At 43.9% G+C, this 18,861-nt stretch overlaps 1 protein-coding gene across 3 annotated transcripts in view; it reads right to left on the bottom strand.

Moving 5' to 3' along the window:
* Positions 1-1,091: 1,091 nt before the first annotated feature.
* Positions 1,092-18,861, bottom strand: part of FGD3 (FYVE, RhoGEF and PH domain containing 3) — a 110,763-nt gene continuing 92,993 nt past the window's right edge. For all 3 annotated transcript variants that reach the window (XM_028719019.2, XM_028719017.2, XM_028719018.2), the window contains 3 exons: positions 16,592-16,744; positions 4,738-4,878; positions 1,092-2,634 (listed from right to left, as the gene is read on the bottom strand). In XM_028719019.2, coding sequence (XP_028574852.2) covers positions 2,410-2,634; positions 4,738-4,878; positions 16,592-16,744 — 519 coding nt within the window. In that variant the 3' untranslated portion in view covers positions 1,092-2,409. The remainder of the gene's footprint in view (positions 2,635-4,737; positions 4,879-16,591; positions 16,745-18,861) is intronic.

An 18,861-nucleotide genomic window follows, 5' to 3' on the forward strand; every position in this document is an offset into this window, starting at 1 on the left:
CCTTTTAATACCAAGCTCAGCTACTGTTAGATTGCATCATTTCAGCGGGAAGCATGAGGAGACATCTTAACATGAATATTTCGATCTACTTGTCAAAAGCAACAAATTTCCAAATCTATTTCCTCTATTAATTCCTACGGGGTGGATGGATCTGATCAGGAAGACTAGCCCAAATGGCCTTATGAAGGGAACAAAACATTTAAAAGATCCCACACAGCAACAAGAGTGCACACGGTTAAACAATGCTTTGGTCTAGCTCATTTGAGATGTTGTTTACAGTGACAAAAAGCTCTGACTCCACCAATAGCCAGCCCAACACTCCTCAGCAACTGAGAAAGGAACCCGCTCCTTCCCACCACTTCTGCCATGGTCCACTTCCTGGTCTTGGGCACTGCAGGAAGGAAGAGCGCTTTTAATCCATTTGGCCAAAGCAATCCCTTGCACAAGGATTCCCCCTTTAAAAAATAAATTTAAATTGTATCTGTGCAAGCTGCTTTGCTTTTTCATACAGCCATGGCTATATGCACTACTTATGTTCCTCAGTTGACTAGGATTGATGGGAGTCCCACACCTGCCACCTCCCTCCCTGTCATGCCCCATTCATTTAACCCAGGTGACTGATGGGACGGGTCTGGCTTGCGACCAGGTTTGTAGTAGCTACTGAGGAGGAATGAGGGCAGAGAAGAATCAAACGCTGATCAACACATCGCCTCCTGCAGCAATTCCTCACCTACTCAGACAAGTGCCCCAGCTCCACTTTTGCTGTAGTGTCTCAACATGCTGCTTCCTTTTTTTTCCCTTCTGACTGGTTGGTAGAAAGGGCGTGTGGTCTCATTCTCTTATGGTATCGTGCTGCAAAAGGAGTCCACAGGCTGCACGATGAAGTCCTGGCCTGCATACTGAGAACATTGGAATGGAGAGGTGTGGCAAGCTGCATAGGACATGGCCATGGAAGCCATGATGAGGGGGAAACAAGAGGATTCACAGACCAGAAGAGCCACATGACGCAAGTGACTGAATCCAAGAACGCTGGTTTTACCTCTTAGGTGATTCCCACCTAAAATTTCTACGTTGAGTACCCGGCTCAAGAATCAATGGCATGGGTTTTTATTTGCATACATAAATATTTTTGCAAACAAAAGTACACAGGAAACGAATTACAAATTCAATTTATACAAGTGTCTTAACTGACAGACTAAGTTTCAGTTAGATCACTTTTGTAAAAAAAAGAAGAAGCTTAACATGTGGTATTTACAAATTATATAAATAAATCCTTGATTACTCAAAAAAGTTAATCGTCCTAAAAAAGGTCACCTTTACTGGGTGTACTAAAACTGTCCATTTATTGGGAACATCCCAGTTTGCAGTGTAAAACATTTGATTGCATACATTAAAAAGGAGGTTGTATAAAGAAATAAGAAAAGTGTGGGTAAAAGTAAAAAAAACCAACAAAAATATTTATATTTATATATATATATAGGAATACTTGATATTTGAGATTTCAAGGTGTCTTCCACAATGCCTTTCAGAAAACTCTGCAAACGTATTCTACAGTATCTGTCTAGTGAAAAAAGTCATTGTAAGAAAGGACAGAGTTACCAAAAGAAACAGATCCATCACGTTGTTCTTACAACACAGAGGAGACCATTATTATTATTTTTTAAATCCCAAAACAGAAGACAGAAAACAGCATGTCAGTGGCCAGCCACAAGCCTTGTACAACATTTAACTTAAAGGCAGCACTTTTGTAACGCACGGACTATACATATCCTTCACTCAAACAGCAACTGAAAGGGAAAAAATACAGGGTGAGGGAGTGGAGTAAGAGAATCATAGAACTGTAGAGTTGGAAGGGATCCCAAGCGTCATCTAGTCCAACCACCTGGAATGCAGGAATCACAACGAGATCATACATCAACCTCTGCTTAAAAACCTCCAAGGGAGGAGAGTCCACCAGGTCTCGTGGGAGTCTGCTCCACTGTCAAACAGCTCTTGCTGTCAGAAAGTTCTTCCTGATGTTTAGACGGAATCTCCTTTCTTGTAACTTGAAGCCATTGGTTTGGGTCCTACCTTCTGGAGCAGGAGAAAACAAGCTTGCTCCACCTTCCATGTGACAGCCCTTTAGGTGTTTGAAGATGGCTAACTTGAATTATGGTTTTTTCCCGCAGTTACTTTCAATAAAATTAATGCTTGCTCCTTCTTTTCTTTTCCATCAATGTCAACAAGAACACCATTAATTACTACACTTACTTTTTCCATCTAACATATATGCCAGACAATCAGTACTGTATGTGATGAATGTACAATAATAAGGGGGTGGGGAGAAAACCATACATATTTTGAAAGTGCCATGATTATCGAGTTCAGCCCCCTGCTCCCGAAATATATCTTGGACCCCAGAAAAAGGCTTTAGGGCTCACTGGCTCCTTCACTTGGATCATAAATCTCCCCTTTAGCTGCTTTGGTGAGAATATCCATCCATTTTATTTGCAACTCTTCATCGTCTGCACTGAAATACATAGTCTGTTGGGACTGGCAGAGTTTGAAAACATGTTTTGAGTCAAACTTCTCACCAGAATGCGGGAATTCAACTTCATATCCTGGTAGGGGTATGCTTCGTGGAATCCGTCCATCCTAAACACACACGAAAGAAAGGCAGGAGTCAAAACCAAAAACTAGCTGGAAATAAAAAGAAAGCAGGTGACAGGTAAAATGGTGAAAAAAATTCAAGAGGATAGCCATTATTTCCCAATTTTAAGAGTTTTCTAGGAATGAGTAGTACTTGAAGATAAAACACTGTATAAAACACATGCATTTATCAGCATGTATTTTAAAGAAATTATTAGTGAGAGGTCATCTTATCATGTGGACCAGGGCTGGGATGGTTCTGAAACCAAGAAGCCCTGGAATGCTAATGACACAGAGGTCAAGGAAGAGACTCTCTCCAAACTGTATCAAGAACTAGCTGTGAGGAATCTTCCTCTTTGAAGAAACCTCCTGGGATGATGAAGAGCTGAGGGGATGCCTCCCTGCCCATGTTCTCAGACATCAGTGATTTTTCCCTGTGAAATTCCACAGATCATAGCAGTCTGCATTCAGAAAGATGCCTTGCCTGCCCCTAATCACTGAACCAGCTACAGTTGGGGTGGCAAGTGGTCTCTATAGACTTCGCTATGCAGTGGCCTCTTTGCACTCCTTGGTCTTGAACAGTACTAACTTGTAAACTGCCTTGGGTTTTTAGAAAAGGGGAAAAAAAGAATCTAGAATCTAGTTCATGGTTTTCATTTTGTTTTTAACAGAACTAAACAAACACAAAAACGGTTGACTCGTGTATTTGTTTTGCCTTGAGGGGTTTTCAAAGAAAACCACAACAAATGTTACAAAGTTTGGATTCAAGCGTTATGAGGCCCAGATTGCCTTCTCTCAATAACAACCTCTCTAGTGATTCTACGCGCACATTCCACCAGCATTCTGCAAAGAGGCATATTTCAAAGAAAGCAACATTCTCTTCACTTTATTACAAGAGCAGCTACTGTCAAGGCTGCATTAGCTGACGTGCCCTGCAGTTCCCTCACAAATCCATGTGGGAAGAACCACCACCACTTTGCACCAGGGAACATTCGTGCACAGAGATTCACTAAGCTGCTGGGCTTTTTAAGGCATCCACCGTGATTCTTTTTTTCATAACAATATTCGCAAATTACTACTATTCGTTCTCACTGGCTCCTGGGGCTACTGTTGATGCGCGTATGTTGACACTGCACACATAGTGATTTTCAACCCAATTGGGATAGGAAAGCAATTTTTCTACATATTCTGTCAGTCAACATATTGCTCCTCTTTATCATCCCAGTATAAACGCCAGGGAGAGATCTGAAGATTGCTTCTATTACTGTATTAATCCTGTATGTATCTGGCGAATTTGATTTAGTTGTAAGTATGCCCGAGCTGAGGAAATCTACTTGTTTCATGCATTATCAAAACACATTCTCAGCACTTCTGCAAGTGCACAGATCTAATACTGTCAGAATGCTGAGCTTCATAAATCAAATGAAGATTTAAAGGCATGCAGTCTTACTGCCTCTGCCTTGTGATTTTTATCTTTGGAGAGGATGAATGCTTTTCAAAGCTCAATAAACCCTTTGAGATCTTCATTTTTTGGTGGGGGGGAAATGCATCTCTTAAAAACAGGGATGGGGGTGGGACAAATAATTATCATAGTTGTACACCTTTTTGATGAAAGCAAGAAGTTCATTTATCATTTTCAAAAGACGAGAATGCTTTCTCTGAATGCCTGCAAGACATTCTGTTGTTGAAAGGAAGTCAAATCCTTCTAGCCAAATCATCTGATATCAGAGCACACTTTCCCCTGCAAATTAAAATTGGGGGTACTTGCTCTGCTGAAGAAGTGTAAGAGTTATTTATCTGCGCTTACAGTAAAAGGTGCAATGAGCTGCCTCCCTAGAGGGCAGCTAATTCTCCCCAGAGGAAGCTGACTGAAGAAAGGGAAAGGGCAGAGTACTCGATCAGTCGTGGCAGGCAGCCTCAGTGGGATGTACAGTGGATGCACAAAAACCTACAAATTAATCCATTAGTTTCCTGAACCTGTACGGTTCTCACGCAGCATGCTCACAAGCCCTGGCACATAGCTTAGGAATAACTGTTCCAGACCATTTCTCAGTATGACTTGTTTAATATATATATATTAACAGCTATGTAAGATGCTCTGCTTTTTACCTGACTGCCTCCTTGTAGATATAAGACGAGAGGTTCAGCCTTAGGGATGGTGACCCAAACTTTACACCAAGTCTTTCCTTTTTCTTGGAACAGGAGGTGGCTGCTGAAAAGGCTGCTTTCTGCTCCCAAAACGCTTTGCTTCTATATATAACAAATAAACCAAGCTGTGTTTATTCATGCGCTTGTGCTGAAGGCATTTACAATTTATTACGCACCTTAATGGTTTATTGGTTTATGTTCAAATATTTGTTCATGAATGGTCCATGGGAGCAGAAGTGTGATTACCAAGGTATTAATCCTTAAGCATACAGAGGTTTAATCATCATTACATATAATCAGGATTAAAAGACTCGCACGTAGGTGCTGAACTGTTTTTAGAGAACGTTAAGCTGAAAACCCCACCTCCACAGTCAAAGTTGAGAACAGCAATTAAGATGATACAGCTACTTTCATACGTAAAGTAGGTTGGAAGGAGAATGAAAATTAATTAGGAAGCTGCTTCAGCACAAGTGAATAGAGTCACAGTGCAGTGCTGCTGCAAGGATAAATAAAATCTCCAGGGTTTAAAAATTATTATTTAGGGAGGGGATTTTTTTTTTTTAATTCCACTCCAAATCAGTGAGAACAGCCAAATCCAATGTATATTTATTAAGAAGTAAGACTCATAGTGTTCAGTGGGACTTCCTTCCAGGCAAGTATTCAAAGGATTGCTGCTAGGCCAGGGGTCTGCAACCTTTAAGACAAAAAAAGCCACTTGGACCCGTTTCCGAAGAAAAAAAAACTGGGAGCCGCAAAACTCGTCATTATAAAAATAACGTTTTTGTCACTTTTTAAAATTATTTCTTTGTTTGACCCCTCAGAATTACTCCTCCTAATAGAAATAAACGTTAAATTAACAAGTTACCTTTTTGTGTGTGTGTGTTCTTCACTCCCCTTCAAAACAGTGACCAGCGTACATGCCCCTTACAATGTAGCGGGCGGGCGGGAAGGTGACGTCGGGACGGTGCGTGACTAATGCATGCACCGCCCCCATGCGCCGTCACAGCCAGTACAGCACCCGCCACAGTGGGGAGTGTCGGGGCGCACAATGCGCCTCCTCCCCTCGCTAGTATCCGCCCCGGAGCCACGGCAAAGGTGTAAAAGAGCCACATGCGGCTCCAGAGAAGCGGATTGCAGACCCCTGTGCTAGGCAGAGAATAACCCTGCTGTTTCAGAGATGCCAGACATCTCTGAAGTCTGTAATGCTGGGATTTCCATACATCTCCTCTCTCCATAATATATGACTTTCATTAATTTGTGAGCAAACAAAACCTAGTATTGTTAAGACCATGGGCCTGTAAAAGGGCAAAATAGTATTGGGAAATAATTTATAATGAATTGAGAAAAAAATGTTTAAAAACATTTTCTAAAAAACCCCAGAGTCCTTTCTGTTGGGGATAATTCAGACTGAAATTCCCATGTGTCAAAAAAAGGTTATTTATGCAGCCTGTGTTTTGTTAGCCACCAAATGGCAAACGAGCGAGGTCCCAACTAAAGAAGAATGGGAACTTAAAACTCATGGAATATGCACAGCTTGCGGACCTAACATACAGAATAAGAAAACAAGAATAAAATACATTTAAAGAAGATTGGAAAATGTTTATTGAATATATTGGGGGAAATTGTGTGCACTTGAAAACACTGGCAGCATTAAGATAAATTCAACAGTGTACTCTTCGCTCTATAGGACGCACTTTCCCCCCTCCAAAAATGAAGGGGAAATGTGTGTGCGTCCTATGGAGCGAATGCAGGCTTTCGCTGAAGCCTGGAGAGTGCCCGCCGGGCTCAGAAGGCTTGCGGATAGCAGCAAGCTCCGGGAGCGAAGGCAAGGTGCGCAACCTCGCCCCCGCTCCCGGACCCGTTCTGGGGGCTGGGGTCGGGGGAAGCTCAGGCTTCCCCTGCCCCAGCCCCACGGCTAAAAAGGAAGCCAAGACAGCGAGCGGGATCCATCCCGCTGGCTGTCTTGGCTTCTGCCAAAGCCGCATGCAGCCTCTCCCGGCTGGAGAGGTTGTGCGTGGCTAAAGAGGAAGCCAAGACAGCCAGCGGGATGGATCCCGCTGGCTGTCTTGGCTTCTTTGCTCTTTGGGGCGAGGGGGGCTAATTTTTTTTCTTTATTCCCCCCCCCCCCAAAAAAAAACCTAGGTGCGCCCTATGGTCCGGTGTGCCCTATAGAGCGAAAAATACGGTAAATAAGTTTTGATGGATGTAATAATGGAATCAGGATGCGGGTGGCGCTGTGGTCTAAACCACTGAGCCTAGGGCTTGCCGATCAGAAGGTTGGCAGTTCGAATCCCTGCGATGGGGTGAGCTTGGTCCCTGCTCCTGCCAACCTAGCAGTTCGAAAGCACGTCAAAGTGCAAGTAGATAAATAGGTACCGCTCCAGCCGGAAGGTAAACGGTGTTTCTGTGCGCTTCTCTGGTTTGCCAGAAGCGGCTGAGTCATGCTGACCACATGACCTGGAAAAACAGTCTGTGGACAAACGTCGGCTCCCTCGGTCAGTAAAGCGAGATGAGCGCCACGACCCTAGAGTTCTTCGTGACTGGACTTAATTGTCAGGGTTCCTTTACCTTTAATAATGGAATACTGAATGGTTTAGTTAATATGCAGGGATTTATGTTATGCAAAATGAACCATGGAAAGAGAAGAAGGGAAGTTTTGTTATTTTAAGGTTGTTTAAATGATCATTCTAAATTGTAAAACAGAAAATTTAATTAATTAATTAATTTGTGTGTGTGTATGAGACCGTCATAACAAAATGCAAGGGCACAACTTCTATTTGTTTCAATAGGTCTTGCACAGGGATGGTTTTTGTGAGACTGCATCATCTAACAGCAGCATTTGCCTGAGTGTCAGGTGCTGACAACTCTCAATTTGCACCTTAACATGCAAACAGAACTGTGAGGAGATGGATATGCTCTGCTCCCCTTAGTAAGATGTACTTTCAAATTTTTTTAAAAGCTTAAACTGTGGCATCTTCTGTGTGAAATTTACAGTCTACAAATCCTTGCACTGGCTATGTGAACAGGCACGAGACAAGGGTGGGCTGAATGAGCACACCTGAGATGGAAAAATACCTCTGAAGAAAAACCATTAGAAATAATAGCGGCGCTATGTTCTGCAAACTGCAAATGGCAAGAGGGTTTGGCGTCCTGCCACTGACTTCACTGGAGTCTTTAGAAAAAAGAAAATCCTATTCTGTGATATGCAAATGGTGTGGTGGTGGTGAATTAAATCAATAATTTCCCCAGAACCACGTATCAAAAAAGCAGAAGAGCCTCTAGGAATGGAAACACTGTACCTATTATGTTTTGTATAACAAATCTCCAGAGAAACTACACATCTGCTAATAGATCAGGAAAAAAGGCAAATCCTTGAAGAGCCACTGAGTTCATGAAATATTAATTCGGGGAAAACACTTGAACCCCTAATCCTAGGAGCATTTCCTTGGATGTAACCCAAAGACGTCCATCCGTTCCTTCATAGTACAAGGCAGCAGCCCAGATTAGGCTGCATTCTGTGCTATTCCCTTGTGTGTTTTACCTGAATCTCCAAGACTTAGCACAGAGCTAAATGCCTAACCCTATTAAGGAGATGAGCTTCCTTTCTCCTGAATGTGAACAGTATGCTGCCCTACTTGAGACAGCAGGTCATATTTCACTGTACTGTATTTTAAGCAGTTGAATGGCTCTTAGGATTATCCAAAAACTTGGATTTGGGGCAACGATTCCCCCATTACAGTTCCTCTGCAACAGCTTTCAACTGCAGTACAAGGAACTGCTTGTAGTTACGAGGAGTATATTTCCGAGTAGAAGAGTAAGAAAGGTTATTAAAGCCATTTGGTGGGTCCATATATTCTCTTTGCCTCTCGTTGCTGAAACCACCAAACTTCAAGTTACTAAGAGGAGCCAAACTTTTAAGTTACCAGCAGGAACATATAGTGGGGTGTTGCTGCCCCCCCCAACCATGGTGCTGATGCTGCTTCTGAGATGGTGAAGGGATGGGACAGAGAGGTCAGAGCTGCATAGGTTCAACAATAGGATGTTGGTGTAAAGCAGAGTTCCGTGCCCAGCGGAAGGATGAGGAGTACATACTACATACTCTATATTGCTTTATTTACAGTTCAAAGCAGTTATATTACAGAAAGACATCTTGCCTCTGCAGAAGCAGAGAATGCTGCATCCTCTCTCCTCGGCAGCTTGGAGAGAATCACACAGTGAAAAAACAGGAAACCAGTGTACGTCACATCCAGTCTCCCTTTCCCGTGAGAAACTCCAACAGTACAGACTGTGGAATGTAAACACCTGTCTCGTGACAAGCCCTTTCGCTGCACAGTGAAGGAAAACAGAAACCAACATCCTCCCCCTTTCTGTGAACATCACTGGGCAGCGTGTTCGTACAATATCAGTACAAACCCAACTTCTGCACATAGGTACAGTGTTGATCCCTTGATACAACCTTGGACAATACATCAGCAGGAATTTCATTACCTGGCATATAGGACACCGTTACGAGTCCCTTCTGAATACATTCCCTAGCATGCTGCAACTTTAATTGCAAGTGCTTCGTGCTTTGCTTACAACCTTCAGACTTTAGCAAAGCCAAACATGCTTTGTTGTCCTGGTAAACCTGGATTGGACATTTGACAGGAATTTTCATATCTTTGCACAATTGTATCAACCATTCACAATCCTTAAGTGAATAAGACAGTGCATTCAGTTCAGCTTCACAAGTACTTAAGCTAACTGTTGTTTGCTTTTTGCATGACCAATCAAACAGACCCTGATTGTACATGTAGCAAACTCCAGACGTACTTTTCCTGTCTGTAGTGTCACTTCCAAAACTTGCATCTGCAAATATCTCAAGACCACCAGACTTCTGATTGTTAAATCTCAGTCTGTAATGCATAGTGCCTTTCAAATACCGCGCTATGCGTTTCAGAGCTTTCCAATCCTTGACACTAGGATTGTTGACTTGTCTGCTTAGCAAATTACAGCTAACAGCAATGTCTGGTCTTGAACATCTGGCAATGAAGTTTAGCTTGCCTAGCACACTTCTGTATAGTGTAGTGTCAGAAAATGCTTCTTCAGTGTCATCTACCTGATAACCTGTTGTCATCGGTGTGTCTACAGGGTTAGCATCCATCAGGTTTAGTCTGCTTAACACATCAGCAATTTTCCGTGACTGGTGTACTAGAATGTTACCATCTTGATCTCTCTCTATTTCAAGAGATAGGTAGTTGTTTACCTCACCAAGATCTTTCATGTCAAAGTGCTCTTTCAGTTGAGCTAGGGCGTTATTGTACATTGCGACATCTTTCCAAAAGAATAATAAATCATCAACATAAAACAAACAGTACAGTTTCTTTTGCCCCTCCTCTTTGACAAATACACAGGGATCAGCTTTCCCTTGCTGAAAACCTAGAGAAAACAATACTTCAGTGAGTTTTGTGTGCCAACACCGTGCACTTTGTTTGAGACCATAAAGGGATTTCTTCAGAGCACAAACAAATCCCTGTTTTACCTGTACGCCATCAGGTGGAAGCATATAAAGTGATTCATCCAGAGATCCGTACAGAAAAGCTGTATTAATATCATGGTGACTAATGTGTAGATTTTCCTCTGCAGCTCGCTTGAGCATAAGCCTAATGCTTTCATACCTCACTGTGGGTGAGTAGGTCTCGTGATAGTCTTCACCTGGTACCTGTGCAAAACCTCTGGCTACCAATCTGGCTTTGTGTCTGACTATCTTGCCATTTTGATCAGTCTTCGCTTTGAAGACCCATTTGCTTCCAAGCAGTTTCATTCCTGGAACTACTGGAACTAGTTCCCATGTTTTGTTCCTTTCCAAGGAATCAAGCTCAGCCTTCATGGCATTTAACCATGGCTCAGCTTCCTTTGAATCCAAACCCTGGATTTCTTGGAAACTTGAAGGTTCAAATACCTTCTTGGAGCTTTTAACAGCTGTTACTGCTATAGTAGCAAACTCATCAGCAAATCTCTTTGGAGGTTTGCCCTTTGTGGCTCTTTGTGACCTACGAATTAGCCTTAAGTCTTCAACACTCTCCTCTTCCTTCTTGGGAGAAAAACGACCTATTGTGAACAATGGTTCCTCCAATTCTTGATCAGAGCATTCAGAGGGTCGCATAGAGGCTTTCGCACTCTTGAAATCCTCTGAATCACCTGATTCAGTTTCAGATTCAGACTCAGAACCTTCATCAGTGGGTGTGGGTTGTTGTGGTTGCTTTTGACTATCCTCAGTCTCATCACCGTCATCAGGATAACATTGGAAAATTCCCACATTCTCCCCCCACTTTGCATTGTACTCAACACTTCTCGTGAGCTTAATTGTCTTAGAGTCAGTCATCATTATTCTGTAAGACCCTTTCTGATAACCTAGAAAGATACCATGCAATCCACGCTTGTCTAACTTGGAGTTTTGTGGTGAGTGAACCCACATGTCAGAACCAAAAATTTTCATGTGTTTGATGTATGGCTTCTTGCCAAACATCTTCTCATAGGGGGTACAACCAATCGCTGAAGATAACCTGCGATTGTAACTGTAAACAAAACACGAGAGAGATTCGGCCCAATAACTCTCTGGTAGATTGGCATCATGCAGCAAGGTTTTTAACCCTTGAAGCAATGTCTGATTTGCCCGTTCCGCAAGTCCATTCTGCCATGGCGAGCGAGGACTAGACAAATCGTGTTGAATTCCTTTCTCAGTCAGAAAAGCTTCAAACTGCTGAGAAGTGAATTCTCCCCCGCGATCACTGAAAAGAGTCTTTATCTTCTTACCATGCACATTTTCCAACCAAGCACAGAATTCCTTGAACCTAGGAAAAGCCTCTGATTTCTGCTTGAGATTGTACACAAAAATATATCTAGAAAATGCATCAATGAGAACCATGAAGTACCTATTTCCACCCAAAGAGGGCGCTAGTGGTCCAACCAAATCAGCATGAACAATTTGGTATGGTTCCGTAGCTTGCCTACTAGACACCTTACCTTTCGCAGCCATTTTCACCTTGTTTGCTGCGCATGCTTTGCACTTCATGTGGTACCTGCAGGGTTTAATAGTCATACCTTCAACCAAGGCAGGCATTTTAGATACTGCCTCAAAATGCAAATGTCCAAATTTTCGATGAAAATCATGAATACATCCTGCATGCAAACTTTTGTTAGAACCTGCAATGCAACAAGTGTCATCCTGCACAACATCATCATAATACAAAACAAACAAACGATCAACATATTCAGCATGCAATTCATAGTCATTTTTCTTTGTGATGATGCACTTCTTGTTCTTGAAGGAAACGTCAATGTTCCGCTCAATTAGCTGTCCTACGCTGAGCAAGTTATGTTTGGAATCTGGCACGTAAAGGACATTCTGTATCGATAAGTCCAAACTGTGAAGAACAACAGTTCCGTAGCCTTTACTGGGAATAGTGTGGTCATCCGCCTGGTGAATCGCACCTTCCTGCGGTGTAAAAGACACAAACAGTCTCTTATCATTGCACATGTGGTGGGTCGCCGCTGAATCAACAACGAAGAAAGATCTAGACGTCTTCTGGACCTCTGCAACCTTTGGAGTGAAGCGTGAAACCATAGCCTTGTGCTGCGTTGTCCTAGACACTGGACCTTTGCCTTTGCCTCGGCCTTTTCCACGCGATGAGCTTTCGCTGCGCTGCTCTGTCTTGGCCCTGGGATATCTGCATTCCCTCTTCATATGGCCTAGACGTCCACATGAGTAGCATTTCACTGCCTTCAAAGCTTTGGCGCCATCTGGTGGTTCCACTGCACTATGGGATGACGTCTGTGAAGACTCCCCCTTGCCCATGCAGCTAGCACCCCGGCGATCTGCTTCATTTAAAACCACGGCAGTAACAAAGTCCACTGTCAGCTGAGCTGTTGGCTGCACAGCAATCTGGGTTGCAACAGACTCCCAACCTGAACCCAAAGATTGTAGTATCATGAAAGAATACACAGCCTCTGGAAAGTTGAGTCCTCTCTGTTGCAGCTCATGTCTCAGATTTTGCATCTCCATCAGATGTAAACGCACATCTCCACCTTCAGCAAGAGCCATATTATGCAGCTTGTTAAAGTAAAACATAGTAGATCCAGCTTCTGTCCTTAAGTGAGCCTCTCTCAAAGAATCCCAAATTTCTCTGGCTGAGGTCTTATCACGCAATAGACAGAGCTCTTCTGGGGATACTATCAATGTAAGCGTTCCCCGTGCTTTGGAATCCTTAGCTTTCCATGCATCTGTAACTGGAGCTGGGGGGGTGTCTGTAATCACCTCAAACAAACCCTCTTTCCGCAGAATTGCCTCTGCATACTGAACCCAGTCTGCATAGTTTTTCTTGTTGAGCTTAGGAATCCCACAAGCATCCTGAAGGGCCATCATGACTCTGGCATTAGCCTTCAGCGTCATATATGCTGCTTTAAACCTTGCTGCGTCACTGCTGCAGCTGCCTTATTCCAAAGGCGCTTTTAAAAGTTGCTTTCGATTTCCCCAGCATAGTAACTTGTGCCTGGGAGCCTTTTGCGTATTCCCGGCAAAACGGCTTTAAAAGTTCAAAGTCCAGCCATAAAGCCATTAACTAGAAGCTGGCAGGCTGCCCGGAGCAGTAGCACATACCTCATTAATCATGTTTACGCGCAGAGCAGATTCCGATCCGATCCGTCCCTCTGCATTCCGATCCTTTGCCGGCACTCCGATTCGACTTCTGGAGCCCATAACCACGTGTTGGTGTAAAGCAGAGTTCCGTGCCCAGCGGAAGGATGAGGAGTACATACTACATACTCTATATTGCTTTATTTACAGTTCAAAGCAGTTATATTACAGAAAGACATCTTGCCTCTGCAGAAGCAGAGAATGCTGCATCCTCTCTCCTCGGCAGCTTGGAGAGAATCACACAGTGAAAAAACAGGAAACCAGTGTACGTCACATCCAGTCTCCCTTTCCCGTGAGAAACTCCAACAGTACAGACTGTGGAATGTAAACACCTGTCTCGTGACAAGCCCTTTCGCTGCACAGTGAAGGAAAACAGAAACCAACATAGGAACACTAGACTGGATCCTCTGGGGTGCCCCTGCAGCCTCAACCTCGCCTCTGCCCTGCCCTGCCCCAACCCCCGGGCAGTTCCAGTAAACAGAAGTGATGCTGCTGCTGGGAGGGTGGGGCAGTGGGGCTTCCCTCCATGCCAGGTTGCTTCTGGCTAGTGGATTGCCAAGGCTTTTATTTTTTCTCCATGGCATGGCAGGTTAAGTCATTTGATAGAAGCAAAGGGAGGTCTGATCTGCAGCGAAAGCTATGGATGGGGATTCCTAACAGCAGAGTTTGGAGAGAGGCAAATATAAGTCAGTAGTAAAAAGGTAAAGGTACCCCTGCCCGTACGGGCCAGTCTTGACAGACTCTAGGGTTGTGCGCCCATCTCACTCTATAGGCCGGGGGCCAGCGCTGTCCGGAGACACTTCCGGGTCACGTGGCCAGCGTGACGAAGCTGCATCTGGCGAGCCAGCACAGCACACAGAAACGCCGTTTACCTTCCCACCAGTAAGCGGTCCCTATTTATCTACTTGTACCCGGGGGTGCTTTCGAACTGCTAGGTTGGCAGGCGCTGGGACCGAGCAACGGGAGCGCACCCCGCCGCGGGGATTCGAACCGCCGACCTTTTGATCGGCAAGCCCTAGGCGCTGAGGCTTTTACCCACAGCGCCACCCGCGTCCCCTAAGTCAGTAGTAGTAGTAGTCAATATAAGGTTATCTCTCACTTGCACTACTGCAATGAGCTCTATGTGGGGCTATCTTTGAAGGTGTCCCGGAAACTACAACTAATTCAGAATGCGGCAGCTAGACTGGTGACTGGGAGTGGCCGCCAAGACCACATAACACCGGTCTTGAAAGACCTACATTGGGTACATTTCTGGGCACAATTCAAAGTGTTGGTAAAAGGTAAAGGGACCCCTGGCCGTTAGGTCCAGTCATGGCTGTGTGGCTGACTCTGGGGTTGCGGTGCCCATCCCGCTTTACTGGCTGAGGGAGCCGGCGTACAGCTTCCGAGTCATGTGGCCAGCATGACTAAGCTGCTTCTGGCGAACCAGAGCAGTGCACGGAAACGCCGTTTACCTTCCTGCCGGAGCAGTACCTATTTATCTACTTGCACTTTGATGTGCTTTCAAACTGTTAGGTTGGCAGGAGCAGGGCAGGGACCGAGCAACGGGAGCTCACCCTGTTGCAGGGATTCAAACTGCCGAGCTTCTGATCAGCAAGCCCTAGCCCTAAACTACCTCAGTCCAGTATACCTGAAGGAGCGTCTCCACCCCCATCGTTCTACCTGGACACTGAGGTCCAGCGCTGAGGGCCTTCTGGCGGTTCCCGCACTGCGAGAAGCCAAGTTACAGGGAACCAGGCAGAGAGCCTTCTTGGTAGTGGCATCCGCCCTTTGAAACACCCTCCCACCAGATGTCAAAGAGAACAACAACTACCAGCCTTTTAGAAGACATCTGAAGGCAGCCCTGTTTAGGGAAGCTTTTAATGTTTGATGAGCTACTGTAATTTGATATTTTGTTGGAAGCCGCCCAGAGTGGCTGGGGAAACCCAGCCAGATGGCAGGGTATAAATAATATATTATTATTATTATTATTAAGATGGTTAGAGAACAGAAGAGCCAGAAGGCACCTCTGGGGGTGAAGTCAAGCACCTGTGTTAGCAGCACTGAAGTGACCCCCTCCCACTGGGTGCAAGCCTGGGCAGTGTGTATGGAAGTCCTGAGCTGCCCAGACGATCAGCCCCCTCTCTCAGCCTTGCTGATGTGGTCCAAAGTAAAACAGAGCAATATTTTTGGCACCAGCATAGCTGCAGGAGTTGCTGGAAGGAGGCGTACAAGGTGCCATCCAACCGTCTGAGGGACTCCACAGTATATAAAAGAACTACAATAGAACAGAACAATTTGTGCAGAAAAAACCTAATATACAGCCACAGCTTTAATTCTGGAGAAGAAGAAGAAGCACTACAAATTATATAATCAGTGTGGTTGGTACACTCATCAGGTTTATGTTCCTTGCATCTATTAAAACCTTGTGTACCTCCTTGCACTGAGAATTTATTCTAAACTTTTGCAGCACAACTTTATATTATCATGCTTAGTGTTTACAGTCCTTATCCTTGATGCCTGCCCTCCCTGTGTATGGCCATATAGCTAAAAGTGAAAGGGCAACTGCTACACACAGAACAAGCCTTGGCACAGGTTTAACTGCTTAGCTTGGGTCTAAATCTTCAAGTTCCACATCCTAACACAACACACTGTCTGCTGCACCAAACCAATTCTCAATATAACAGCTGCTATTGCCTTTTTTGTTTTTTGTTACTCTGATATCCACACAATCCACATTTTTAAAGGAAATGAAGATTTCAGAAGGCAGAATTCTCTAATGTGCAAGTGTCAGTACATAATTGCTCTAACATAAAACAATTTCATTATACATCTACAGCTCTGCTCCTGAGAATTGGGCTTCATTCCATAATGTGCAACCCCCCTGTTCATGCTGAAAGCAACAATGGATGAAAATTATGTGCATGGGGGTGGCTTCTGTGCAGGGAGAAAAAAGGTGCATATAAAATAAAATTGAAAGGACTGAAAAGACATAATGCAGCAGCAACCATGAAACTGGCCCTCTGGTAGGCCTATGTAATAAATGATGGATTTCTGAATGTTTAAGTATTGTGAGGCAAGACCATGAAATGATTTTAACAATGAAAAGTATGCTTCTGCTGAGTAACTAGTCGTTTTAGGTGTTAATATGACAAAATATACCTCCGTTGCCATTTTTTTCTTTTGTTCTCCTGCACCTTCATTGCCCAAGACACACGGGGTTGCTGACGGCAGCTGAAAACATTCTTTACACACTCGGTTGTGGCGGCTGTTATCAGCAAGTGTTTTAAATTCAGAGCATTTTGCACAGATAACCTGGATGAAAAAGCACAGGACTTTATTCTTAAGTCATTATTGGAAACAAAAAACCCCAAAAAACTCCTTTATAATTAGAAGCACTTTGGTTCCTGTTCCCAAAAGCAATGATCTTGAATGATAATAACACAAGAATTTCAGGTATTATGTCCAAGTTATGATTACTTCCCACCTGCTTGGCACTAGAGAATGATTTTGCTACTCCATGCTATTTGTTAAAACTCTACCTACAATGGGGGGGGGGATAACAAGGCCCCCCTATATGGGTTAGCCTTCCTGTTCAGTGTTATAAAAAGCATTTTCAGTTACACTGGATTAAAATTTTATCCGGTTTCCTAGAAGCCCATCTAAATATAAATTTATAAAAAGGTAAAAGTACCCCTGCCCGTACGGGCTAGTCTTGCCAGACTCTAGGGTTGTGTGCTCATCTCACTCTATAGGCAGACACTTCCGGGTCACGTGGCCAGCATGACAAGCTGCATCTGGCGAGCCAGCGCAGCACACGGAACGCCGTTTACCTTCCCACTGGTAAGAGGTCCCTATTTATCTACTTGCACCCGAAGGTGCTTTCGAACTGCTAGGTTGGCAGGCGCTGGGACCGAACGACGGGAGCGCACCCCGCCACGGGGATTTGAACCGCCGACCTTTCGATCGGCAAGTCCTAGGCGCTGAGGCTTTAACCCACAGCACCACCCGCCTCCCATAAATTTATAAGAACCCCATTAATGAAAGGATGCCAATTGGTGCTTCATAAACATGACATCTTGTTTACACCAGCTAAAGTTCTGCATCGTGCAAGGGAGAGGTAGAAATTCAGCACTTCAATCATTTTGGCCACGTTGAACTTGAACAAGTAAGGGCATCAATATTTATTTGTTGGAAATTTTTCCAAACAGCAGAGCAACAATTAACAAATCATTCTTTTCAAAGCAACAAAAATCCAACAATGCAGGAAACCGTGAGAGAGAAGGTACTTCGACATAAGAATTTACGTCTGCAAATTGATGGATGAATAATGAGCTGCTTTTTCACAGGATTCTTCCGAACATTACTTGAAACAGGAACAGCAGCAAGGAACAGGAAGCACCCCAGAGAGATATTTCTGTTGTGGGTTTTTTAGAACTATTATTGCCTTAGAGACATGATGACAGTTGTACCAACCATTCTGATACTGCTATTTTGGGTGCAGTAACAGCAGTCTATTTTGTACAGGACCGCGAGTGACTGGAGCATTGATAATCCACAAGACAGTATATCTTGACACACTTAACTGACTCTCATACTGGTAAGGCATTAACTGAAAGCATCTTTTTAGGTAATGGCCTTTCATGTCTGGAACGCAGACTTGCAGCTAGATCCAAAACATAATGCTTGATAAAACAGAAGATTACAATTAATGCACTGACCTAGCATATGGCTGCAGGGTGCAGGGGAAGATTATACCTCAATAATTTTAAAGCATAGAATGCATGAAAAATGTGATACGTATATTATTTGTGAAAGTTCATCATACTCTATTTGACTCCTATAACGAGGGTGGAGCTAAACTTTCCCAAAGCATGTTCTCTTATCAATTAGAATGACTAGAAAGTTAGTACAGTATTTTTAAATGAGTGAAGGTGAAAGGCTGAAATCAAGTCTAAATATGATTTTGGATAGGAATCTGGCATATCAGCTGAATAACACTTTATCTTGTAAAAAGTATATATGTGGATACTGGCAATAAGGGGGTTTCTTCCCCAGGTCATAAAAGTCTCTATATATTCAGCCTACATATGTGCTTGAAAATCAAACCTCATCAGACCTTGTGAATTTTCTGGAGAATCTTCTGGGAGAAATGCAGGATGTCATTCATTAGATGGGAATTGGATAGCTATATGCCAGGGGTGGAGAATATTCTGGGAGTCATGTCAGTGATGGGCAGGGCCAGAGAGGGAAAAGGTGGAGCACTGTGTGTGACTCCTGCCTTTGTACAGCTGGCTACCTGCAGACATCAGATGTTTCTATCTACACACATGTATCTCTGCTCTCCATCCAGACAAGCAAGAGGCATCATTGCAGTTTAGGGACCCAATCCAGCCAGGGAAAAGCATCCAAGGGGGCCAAGTGTGCAGGGT

Source organism: Podarcis muralis, chromosome 2, assembly GCF_964188315.1.
Source record: "Podarcis muralis chromosome 2, rPodMur119.hap1.1, whole genome shotgun sequence".
Lineage (NCBI taxonomy): Eukaryota > Metazoa > Chordata > Lepidosauria > Squamata > Lacertidae > Podarcis > Podarcis muralis.